Source organism: Schistocerca gregaria, chromosome 2, assembly GCF_023897955.1.
Source record: "Schistocerca gregaria isolate iqSchGreg1 chromosome 2, iqSchGreg1.2, whole genome shotgun sequence".
In the NCBI taxonomy this organism is placed as follows: domain Eukaryota; kingdom Metazoa; phylum Arthropoda; class Insecta; order Orthoptera; family Acrididae; genus Schistocerca; species Schistocerca gregaria.
In genome coordinates, this window is record NC_064921.1 from 774671863 (window position 1) to 774684607 (window position 12745).

Sequence of the window (12745 nt, forward strand, 5' to 3'; positions counted from 1 at the left end):
CATAAGTTACCTTTACTCTGAAAATAGAAGATACAGAGAAGTCAGATAAAAGCAAACTAAAATTCTAAAGCACAGGAACTTCCACCGTGTGGCAACACAAAACAATCCAGAGTGTTCACATGTACTATCTGCTGCTCTTACGATGCATAGGTACACAAACACGTATCAATGCCACAGGGACAGCTCAAAAGCTACTGATGTCAGCACGTACATGATGGCCCACTTTACTTAGTTGGCATGGAACACACGAATGTGCCCCTGCATGTGCATCCTCCTCCACAGAAGGGAACACAAAGCAGTCCACAGGTAATCTGATCAAAGTGTTAGCTCCAGGTATGATAAGCTGTGGATTTTTTAAAAGCTTCTTTCAGCACTTCTACTAAATGTATGGTCATGGTTTGCACTGGGAAATGTCACACAACAATTTCAACTTAAAAAGAGTTGGGCACACAAATCATCTTCGAGGTTTCACCCTGTCAATTGATTTTTTAATAGCTGTTGTAACTGTAGGTTCATGGTCTGCTCCGCAGCGAGTTCTTTATAGTTTATAATCTTTACCACCCCACAAATACAAGAAAAGTAGTCAGCCCCAAAATTTTTGGCATGCAGTGAATGTCTACCACAAACTGGCTCACAAACTTACTATTTTGAAACTGTCTAGATGAACATTTGTTGCCATCATTCTTAATGCACAGGTAATGGGTTTGTACTCTGTACAAATGGCTGCTGCTCGAGCTTGTATTGAGGTCAGAAGTACATGACTACCTCGTATATTTGCAACTGTCCATGTCCACCTTAAGCCTGCCTGGAGGAAACTGAATGTCTTGTGAATGCACGCATAGCTCGCAAGGGCATCCGTGAATGATGTCTGCACAGCAGCCATTGCGGAGAGTTGACGTCGGTAAAAGTTTACTATTCTCTGTCTCGACTGCTGATACTATGTTGGCTTTGCATAGATTGTAACATAGCTTTTTCTGCCAATGGGCAAATGGTATAGCCCAGAAAAGTAACTCGAGTCTCTCCTATGATGCATTGGTTTTCATGCAACACTACTCCATGGTCAAATGGCAATTGGTGGCATACTATACACAGATGCTGTTCACACACTTGAGCACTAGGGAAGTATGCTAAAATGTCATCCAAGTATGTGAAATAAAAACTGAAGTCCTTTGGGTATCTCAACAAAGAAATATCGTCACAACTGGATGGCATTTTTCAGGCAAATAAGAATGAATAAAAATCAAATACACAAAAAGATGTGATCACTGCTGACTTTGTCATGTAACTTGCAGCTACAGGCATCTGGTTGTATGTTTATAAACAGTTCAAGGGCACTAAAAAACCTCTGCCCTGGCCAGCAAACATGAGAAGTTTTTTATGTTGGACACTCGATACTCATCGGAGGTTGTTCTTGGGTCTAAAGTCCAGCAAAAAAATGATCTCCACCAGCCATCTTTTTTTTATGAAGCAGGAGTAGGAGCAAGCTGTTCAACTAGAGAATAATTCCAGACTGTAAGATTTCCTCAAAAATCACCTTCATCTCTGTCAACCATTCTGGTGTGATTCTGCATGCATGTAGTAAGACAGGTTGTCCCGGTGCAGAGAAGATGGAGTGCACTGCATTGGCTTGATGCCTTATATTGAACCTGTACTTGCAACTCGTTCGCAGACTTACTTGCAGTTGCCAAAAGGGTTCCATGATACAGGTGTACTACGTTACTTTGATGGACTTGTGTTGTCTGTCCTCAGTGGCATACCGTAAGCTTGATGAGCTCTAGCTCCGGATACAGTACTGTTGTCTACTAAGCTCAGTTTAAGTGTCTTCAGCATGCTAGCAAGTCAGTACCTAATACAGGTTCGGAGACATCAGCAACTACAAAAGTCCATGTTAATTGACTGGAGAAACCAACATCGATGGTGCAAACTTTGTATATGTAAGAGTTGACTGGGGAGTTATTAGCTGCCTTCAAGCATGTCTGTACATCTACATCTACAACTATATAGATACTCCGCATGGTGCGTTGCGGGGGGTACCTGTACCACTACTACCCATTTCCTTACTTGTCACAGTCACAAATAGAGCAAGGGAAAAATAACTATCTACATGCTTCCATATGAGCCCTAATTTCTCGTATCTTATCTTTGTGGTCCTGATGAGCAATGTATGTTGGAGACAGTAGAATCATCCGGCCGTCAGCTTCAAATGCCGGTTCTCTAAATTTTCTCGGTAATGTTTCTCGAAAAGAAAGTTGCCTTCCCTCCAAGGATTTCCATTTCGAGTTCTCAAAGCATTTCCGTAACACTTGTTTGTTATTTTAACCTACCGGTAACTAGCAGGCTGATTCTGAACTGCTTCAATATCTTTCTTCAATCCGGACCTGGTACGGATCCTAAATACTCAGCAGTATTCAAGAATAGATTGCACTGGCATCCTATAGACAGTTTCCTTTACAAGTGAACCACTCTTCCCTAAAATTCTCCCAATAAATAGAAGCCAACCATTTGCCTTCCCTACCACAGTTCTCACATGCTTGTTCCAATTCACATCACTTTGCAATGTTACACCCAGATATAAAAAACAACTCGACTGTGTCAAGCAGGATGTTAGTAATACTGTATCCAAACATTACAGGTTTGTTCTTCCTGCTCACACGTATAAGTTACATTTTTCCACATTTAGAGTTAGCTGTCATTCATGTTACCGACTAGAAATTTTGTGTAAGTTGCCTTGTATCTTTCAATGGACACTCAAATTCAACACCTTGCTGTACACCGTGGCATCAACACCTTACTGTACACCATGGCATCATCAGCAAATGACTGCAGATTGCTGCCTACCATGCTCACCAAATCATTTATGTATATAGAAAACAACAGTGATCTTATCACACTTCCCAGGGGCTGTACTGATGATGCCCTTGTCTCTGATGAACACCTGCTGTCGAGGGCAACATACTGGGTTCTATTACTTAAAAAGTCTTCGAGCCACTCACATTTGCGTGAATTTACTCCATATGTTTGTACCTTTGTTAACAGCCTGCAATGGAGCACTGCGTCAAAAGCTGTTCGGAAATCTAGGCATACGGAATCTGCTTACTGCCCTTCATCCATAGTTCCCAGTCTATCCTGTGAGGAAAGGGCAAACTGACTTTCACACGAGCAATGCTTTCTAAAACCATGCTGATTCATGGGCATAAACTTCTCAGTCTCAAAAAAGGAATACATTCAGGATTCTGCAATGAACAGAAGTTACAGATATTAGTCTGTAATTTCACAGATCCATTGTTTTACCCTTCTTATATATTGGAGTCATCTGTGCTTTTCTTCCAGTCACTTGTTGTGAGGTTTGTGGCCGACAGGCAGTTTGTTGATGTATGATCCAGCATCTACAAAGAATGTCATGGCAATGTTCCCATCTGACAGACACAGTCTTTTCCATATGGTAGAATGTGTGTTACTGGGCAGGACGCTGATGTTAGAATGTTCCAGTCATCTGAGTAAATGCACGGTGACTTGCGCTTCACACTGTCTCAGCTGAAATGTTTATAATACCAGCATTTCTCATGAGGGCCATCTGCTTTAGTCACAATTCACATGGCAGTGGCATCAGCATATTCTGACTACCGAATCCCTGTCGTCGTCATTGTGTATGCAACTGTCTTGACACAGTTTCCACTGTTCTGTTGTAACTCATTTTCCCTGTCAGTATTTAGCTGCTTGCCGCCTGCACCATTCACCAAAAGATATGATAGTTCTGTGTATTGAAATGCAGGGTCACCAATTATGTGGCCTTGTAATTCATTCACATAATTAATTGCTCATAGTCCAGGGGTGTACGGAAGTTCCTCGTATTAGAAGATACAATGACGTTGCATAAAAGCAAACAAGAACTCCAAAGTGTGTCGACTTTTAAAATACCAAAACTTAATCTGGCTTCTAAAGTTTGTTTTACTATCCCATGGAAGCACTCCTGATCTGTCCAATCTTCCCAGCTGTCTATAGTTATCTGATACACCAGTATTTTTGAAGACACTGACAATTCTTTACATACAGTGTAAATCAGGGGTGTCCAAGCCGTGGCCCATGGGATGCATGCCGCAAAAAGCAAGTATCAATGTGGCCCAGGAAGTGAGCATCTACCGCGCAATCGGGCAAAAAAAGGGAAGAAGGGTACGTTAAACCTGAAACTCCAACCATATAATGCTATTCTCTCATCAGTCCATCCCATTCTTAAAATTGCTGCCCGGGTTATAGTCGAGTCCCCAGGGCCTTGTTCTGTAACTGGCTAATCTGTCACATGCGCTTGTCTGTTATTTCATGGCTAATTCAGCTGCAACTGCAAAACTAGATATCTGCAGATGTATAACAAAATTAATTTATGAAAATACAAGGAAATTCTGTGTTATTTCTTCACAGTTGTGATAAAGAGCCTTTTCCACAGTAGTTCATGTGGATTCAATTACTGCCAATGTTTGTCATCTAACAGTATTGTAATTCTACAATTGAAAATTCAAGATGTAATGTAAAGATATTACGAAAAGGATAGTTGCTACTCACCAGTGGAGATGCTGAGTCAAAAATAGGCACAACAAAAAGACTGCCAGAAAATGAGCTTTTGTACAATAAGGCCTTCATCGGAGATAGGACATACATACACACCCTCATGCAAACGCAATCTCTCATACACATGACCGCAGTCTCTGGATGCTGTGGCCTCAGCAGGCAGACTCTGCAGTCATGTGTGTATCTGTGACTCAGCATATCTGCTATAAGGTGAGTAGCAACTACCCTTTTCATAACATTATTGTTATTCTGTTATAACAGGTTTAATTTGATACCATATCCATTGCTACAAATAAGAACCAGATTTGAAAGTGAACATCTCTATAATGAGCTTTCACGAAGACTCTCTACTTTTGTGTGCAGTTTCTATCATGGCAGATGATCAGTGTAAATCAAAATGTGTCAGTACTGCACATGATGGCAGAAGCTGATTCCCTCGACCTTAATTGTACTGCATTGCACTGCAGAAGTCATCCTGCCCATTCCCCTCACACCCCACACACTGTAGAGAAAATTCTTCGTGCTATGATTGTACTGTATTGTCTGTATGTGCTATCTGCCTGCAACAACTTGGCCCCTGTCTCTGGTTGGTATTTGTTAGAAGTCATAGTCGATGCCTCACAGGCCTGTTATTTGCAGTGAGTCCCATAAAATAATACAGAATGTGGCCAAATGCTGTGATCAAGAAAATAAATAAGAGTATTGAACTCATTGGTACAGCATACAGCAGCATACACTGGACATAGCAGCAGAACGGTAAAAAGTATTCAGCAGTTTGGTCATAATAATCCAGCCATGTCACCTAGCATTCCAGGCAAGACGAGATGATCTTAATTCAATCCAATTTCTTCATATAACAGCCCACAGACTGACACCCTATGCAGTACCAGTTACATATTATTAATGTCCAATGATTACTGTCAAAGCAAGCAAGCAAGCACTATTTTAAACACATTCTGATAAATTAGTTTCCCAAATTCAAACTCAAATGTCACATTAATTTTATGATTTGTGATTACTTATATATAATTATTAATGAAATTTCATACATAAAATGTTAAATTAATTTCATCGTGCCTTTTTAGAATAAAGAATCATTAATTAAGAAATTATCTTTCCCACCCTTCCCTCACTTAGCAGTTATTTTGTTAGTGTTAAGTATATTAGGTGCACCTCAAAAACACGCTCATTTTCTTCCATGGCCCAGATAATCTAAAAGATTGGACACCCTTGATTTTAAATGTTGTAGTCAGTCTGATTTCGAGTAGCTGTCACAACATACATTTTATAACCTGTTTTAACTGTCTTGTCGGTTTTAATTTTCTTATCTTCATTATTTATCAGACTTATTTCTCATTGTCTTAAACTGCTTCCCTTACCAGTGCAATTCCCTATCACTGAACCCTACCAAATGATCACACTCAAGAGTGATTGTTTTGTATCCTTTCAAGCCCAAAAATCTATGAAATACTGTTTCCAAGGCAAAAATTCACCTGTTCCCTGATGCACAGCTACCGTAGAAATAAACTTTAAGGAAAATAAAGTATGTTATGTCCGAAGAAGACTACATTCTCCAAGTACCATTTCAAACAACAAATATATCTAATTATTTGTTGAGACCACCTGTTGCATTACAACTCTTAGTGACAAACTGCATACTGGCTTCCATCCTGGGTCCTTCAGTCGAAGCTCGACTCTTAGTGGTGCACTGAAATTTCTGCATCACCAATATTTGGCAAAGGTAAAATATCACTCATCTTACTCAAGACGACACAAAAAAATATTCACAAAGTGTCAAATATGGTGATTCTTCTTTTTAAAGAGAAACCTAGTCCTTCACTTTTAAGTCAATGTTTACCTCATTTCAGAATTACCATTTCCTTGTTGGATGTTGCACACATGGATTTACACAAACAGTACAATGACACTAAACACTGTTCAGAGGTCAGAAACACCACAATTGTTAATGAATTTTTAAACATGGAAGCAAAAGTGCTTTCATAAAAATAACAAACCCTGGTAACAAGATGCGTTCTTCTTTAGTAGATGCAGATGAAACAGTTGCCTTCTCATCTTTGTCTGAGTGATCAGAGCTAGTATCTACTTGAGTACTAGATTCACGAGAGCAGGATGACGTGCTGCGACTTGCATGCTGACCCTCTGCTGGCCTGCTCTGATTTTCACTGCCAGTTATCTGCTGCTGCAAAAATAATAAATAATGATAATTTTGAATGGCATCCCGTTACATTACTATAGTAGTAGTTGTGTGTGTGTGTGTGTGTGTGTGTGTGTGTGTGTGTGTGTGTGTGTGTGTGTGTGTGTCATCTATTGTTGACGAAGGCCTTAATGGTCAAAAGCTTTATTTATGAGAGTCTTTGTTGTGCCTCTCTGTGGCTCAGCATCTCCACTATATGGTAAGCAGCAACTTCTCTTTTCATGATATTGTTGAAGAAATAAAAGTGACATTTTTGTTATTAGATTATAAGTTTAAGTTATATTATGATAATTACACCCTTGAAGTTTAAATTAATGCAGAATCCGAGAATTGTCACCTTTCCCCGTGCCAAAGAGAGAGAAAACATGCAGAATTTCTCCACTGCATTCTGATGTTACCACATTTTAATTAAAAAGAGTACCAAAGTCTTAGCTATGTTGTATTAATGAGGATTATGAGTGTTTGATCTGACTCATATTGATATCTCACTAAATAAATTCATCACTAACAAAATGGGTACTTTGACACCAAAGTAATGGACTACCTGAGCAAATCATTCAATGAGATATTGTCATGGAATTACACACCTTCCTCTTGTCAGAGCCTTACTAACTTTCTACCCTTCACAGCCTAAACCAGCATTCATACTACAATGGCAGGACATGTTTGTGTGTGTGACAAAATGTCTTGTTCTGGACAAGAATAACAGTAAATGAGGCATACAACTCCAAATTCCAGCAGAACTAGAAGCTAACCAAGAAATAAAGTTTAATGTAACCAATATGCAGATCTCAATACTCAATTCTATCAGCCTCTAGTATATCTCAGTTACAAGTATACAACACTGAATACAAGTGCCGAACACAACACTTCTATGAATTGTGAGCTGCACACCATTATTTTGCTTGTTCAGCACCACTGAAATTTGTTAGTGGATGTGTAAATTGTAAAGTTCACTAACTTCACTAGGAATTTTGCAGTGTGACATTCAGACACAGACAGTTAGAAAAGGAAATATTTGGCACTGGTAAGTATGTTTCAGTGGATGAGGTGTTTCATAAATTATGCTGACACAAAATTTCTGAGCTGTTCGGTGAGGCCTTTCTCTTTACCACTATCTTGACAAAGTTCGAAGCCGAAAATTGTGTTTGAAGAGAGTTCTCAAGAATGTTTGTGTCCATCACGAAATGTGCCAAATGGATGCTGACTTCAAATTTCTTAGCACTATTACAGATAAAGAGATATCTTTCATGGAATTTGGTGGGAGAGGAGACACAAATAAGAGAGCAATCCAGACAACGTATATAATTCCATTCTTCAAGCAAATCAAAAACATTTACGCACACCTTCCCAATGAAAAGGGTGCCCCTATTTTAAGTGCGAAAAAAGGCTGTAATTCAGCATTGTCCATCTCAATGGTCAACATTCATCCATAATGAAGTAGTGATGGAAAGTTTCAAAAAGAAGCTGCCAGATCACCTGTTCTACACTGACTCCCAGACTAGAGCAAGCAGTGATTGTCAACATTTTTATGCTATGAAAGACTGACCATGATAGCAGTTCTTACAACACAAATGTGTGTGTGTGTGTGTGTGTGTGTGTGTGTGTGCGCGCGCGTGCGCGCGCGCACCTGAACTCAATGTCAATGACAGTACTGTCCTATAAACAAGTAGCTTATGGCTGCACACTGCCATGAGCAATATCTGTTTACTGATGTGGGTACCTTCTGTGAAAACATCATGGCTAAAACCACATCATGATATTAATGTCTTAAGGGCCATTCCATGCCACATGGTCTAATTTCAGTAAAGCTGCTGCATGAACATTCCAGGTTTTGTTGAATTTTGTGTGAACATTTGCACATTTCCGGTGAACATTGGCAAAGTTCTGATTTCATCAGTTTAATACTTGCAGAGATGTACCGAACAACAATTGGACATGACAGATTCCTACTCACCACAGAGGATGCGTTGAGTTGGACAGCACAATGAAGAAGACTGCCAAAATACATAGTTTGGAACTTAAATAGTGGCAACACTGCTGTGGAGACACTATGCAATGGAATCTACTATTGCTGCTAATAGTACTCATTGTTGACATACCTAACTTACCTCTGAGCAAATGGACTCGCCCGTCCCACGTCACCGGTGTGCACACAATCAATGGAAACACAGTCACTTGTGAGCGAGCAGTCTAATGTAACGGTGTCTCTACATTTTCGAAACAGGAGCAACGAAGTTGGATCAAGATTGAATGTGTCAGAGGTCTTACAGCACGGCAGTGTCATCAAGGTCTTCAAGAGGGGTATGGGGAATCAACAATGCCGGGCAGAACAGTGGCACGTTGGGTAAAAGCTTTCAACGAAGGTCAGAGAACTGTGGCAGACATGCATCGGGCAGGATGCCCTAGCATCTCTGAAGAAGAAGTGCATGCTGTTGTCGCATTAGTGGACAGTGATCGATAACATACGATTCGTTAGCTCGCCCACGAAACCGGATTAGCGCATACGTCTATGATTCGCATCCTGAAGGAATGCCTGAGCATGCGAAATATTGCATCATGGGGGGTTCCGCATGACTTGATGGAAAGGCAGGAATGTATGCGTTACGATGCAGCTCAGATGCACTTTGAGCGCTATGAGCGTGAAGGAGAGGCTTCCTTACGCCGTATCATAACACTGGATGAAAGATGGGCCACTTCGTACAAGCCAAAACTGAAATGCCAATCCAACGAATGGCATCATTATGGGTCGTCGCGAAAGTCGAAAGTGCATCAAAGCCCCAGTATGGTGAAAGTTATGGTGATTCTCGTGTAAGACTGTGATGGTGTTATCCTAACGCATTACATTCCTCCACGGCAGACTGTCAATGCACAGTATTACAGTTCGTTTCTGGAGTATCACCTGCGACCAGCTTTGCTAAAGAAGTAGCAACACTTCCTGCACAGCCCACCCATTATTTTGCATGACAATGCGTGGGCACATACAGCGCAAGCTGTGGCTGCCCTGTTTGGTCAATGGGACTGGTAAGTACTGTACCATCCACCATCCTCCCCGGACTTAAGTCCTTGTTACTTTGATTTGATTCCGAAGATGGAGGATTCTGAAGATGAAGCATTTGCTTTAGAACAGTTCCAGATTCGACAGGCAGTGGACCGCTCCATTCACACCATCAACAGAACAGGCTCTGCCAACAGTATATTACGCCTTCCACACTGCTGGCAACTGATTCTACACAACGCTGGTGACTATTGTGAAGGACAGTAACAGGTACAAACATATAACTCTTTTGTATCGAGTGTGAATAAATAGTTGCCACTGTTTAAGTTCCAACCCTAGTATTAAGGCTTTCGGACAAAGTCCTTCTTCTGCAGTAGAAAACACGCACACATTCACACAAGTACAACTCGCATACAGATGGCCACTGTCTCAGAGAGCTGGAGCTGGACTGTGTCTGAGAAAGTAGCTATCTTTTGGTCCTGAAATGAGGAATGTCCTTCCCACTATCCCCCCCCCCCCCCCCCCATCTATCCCAGATGGGTATTCTGCCACCCACTGAATGTAAGCAATATCCTTGTCTACAGCTACTCCAATTCTGCTCGAAATGCCTCGCTACAAGAGCCCATATCCCTGCAACAGATCCATAAAAAAGACCTGTCCCATACAGCCACCAACTACCACCTACTCAGTCCTGTCACAGGCATCCCCCTCCCTATCATAGGCAGGGCCACCTGTGAAATTAGCGAACTAAGTTGCAACCATGGTGCAGATTTCTACATGGGCCTGACACCTAACAAGCTGTCTGGCCACAGGAATTGTCACTGCCAAACTATGGCCAAGAGACAACTAGACCACCCAGTTGCTAAACGCAACACCTAACATGATGCGCTTCACTGCACAGGCTACGTAGCATCGTAGCCTGTGCAGTCAGGATTCCTACTACCAACATCTGCTTTTCTAAACTATGCATGTGGGAACTCCCTTTACAACATATCCTGTGCCCTGAGACAGTGGCCATGTGAGTGAGTTGTGCTGTGTGTGTGTGTGCATGTGTGTGTGTAGGTGGAAGGGTGGAGGGGGGGGGGGGATGCCATGCATGTATTTTTGACTGCCGAAGAAGGGCTTTATACAAAAGCTTTAATATTTTAGCAGTCTTTATCTTTGTGCTGTCTACAACTCAACACCTTCTCTATGTGGTGAGTTGCAATCCATCCTTTCCATGTGGTTGTTGTTCCATCCTAGACTTTCCATTATTAGAGGTATAGTCATTTGTCTGATCCTGTAGCGCAGCTTCCAACAGTGTCTGCCCCCTCTCCTACCCCCCTCCACCACACCCGAGTTATCTGCAACTTTGAGACCCCACATTTCCAGCAATATATTCTTGGGGGGGAAACAAAGCAATATTGTACAACTTGTTGCCATTTCTTACATGGAACAGTAAAACAGATTCAATGAGCAATTTTCATGCAGATAATATGAATCTCAGTCATCCTGGAGGGGTGGGGCTGACCGCTTGAAAAACTAATACGAAATCTAGCTTTTTATATCTATGGAAGTGAGTGCAGAATAACCATGACACTTTTCTTGTGATAATTGAGCAACACCAGGTCTTTGAATATAAAATTTGATTCTCCTATTGGTTTCCAATAGTTTACAAATTAGGGGTAAAGCTCAAACTCTTCTAAACCACCTTTTAAACTAGATTTTGTTTTGCAGTGTGAGCATATAAGGGTCTAAAACATGACAACTATATAAAGGTGCAGTGAAAAATACAACCATATTCTGCTGGTACATAAATTAAGACTGGCTTTTTTAAATGTTCTAAAGCAGTTTCATACTCTCTGGAGACGGTAATATAAAACATCCTGATGAACACGAAGTGAGTTTGAGCCAGAAGAACTTGAAAAAGTACAAAAACAATGAATGTATTTTGTCATGACTCTTAACATATTTGAACCAGTTTTCGGCTGTCATAACTGCATAATCAAACTAGTTATAAACTCGAAGGCACTGAAGGTCATAGTAGTAAAATTGTTGCAGAACAGCTGCAACATACATTCTATAAACTGCTTTCAAATTCTACATATCTGTAAAAATGAAGTACTAACAAAATGTCAGTTTGGTTTCCAGAAAGGTTTTTCAACAGAAAATGCCATATATGCTTTCACCAATCAAATTTTGAATGATCTGAATAACCGAACACCACCCATTGGGATTTTTTTGTGATCTCTCAAAGGCTTTTGATTGTGTAAATCATGAAATTCTGCTAGACAAGTTCAAGTATTGTGGTATGTGTGGGACAGTGCACAAATGGTTTAATTCGTACCTAACTGGAAGAGTGCAGAAAGTTGAAATAAGCAGTTCTCATAATATGCAAAGATCAGCACATTCCTCAAACTGGGGAACTATCAAGAATGGGGTTCCACAAGGGTCGGTCTTGGGTCCTTTGTTGTTCTTAATATATATTAATGACTTGCCATTCTATATTCATGAAGAGGCAAAGTTAGTTCTCTTTGCTGATGATACAAGTACAGTAATCACACCTGACAAACAAGAATTAACTGATGAAATTGTCAATAATGTCTTTCAGAAAATTACTAAGTGGTTCCTTGTAAAAGGACTCTCACTGAATTTTGATAAGACACAGTAAATGGTATAACGCCATTAATAAATATAGACCTTAATCAGAAGCATATAGCTAAGGTAGAATATTCAAAATTTTTTGGTGTGTCCATTGATGAGAGTTTAAATTGGAAGAAACACATTGATGATCTGCTGAAACGTTTGAGTTCAGCTACTTATGCAATAAGGGTCATTGCAAATTTTGGTGATAAACATCTTAGTAAATTAGCTTACTACACCTATTTTCACTCACTGCTTGCATATGGCATCATATTTTGGGGTAATTAATCACTGAGGAATAAAGTATTTATTGCACAAACGCGTGTAATCAGAACAATAGCTGGAGT

General features: G+C 40.5%; 1 protein-coding gene across 1 annotated transcript in view; it reads right to left on the reverse strand.

Moving 5' to 3' along the window:
- The window catches only part of LOC126335011 (zinc finger protein 808-like), a 194395-nt gene that overhangs the window by 91942 nt on the left and 89708 nt on the right, over positions 1-12745 (reverse strand). The window contains 1 exon segment of the mRNA XM_049997840.1: positions 6579-6763. Within this exon segment, the coding sequence (XP_049853797.1) occupies positions 6579-6763 (185 nt within the window).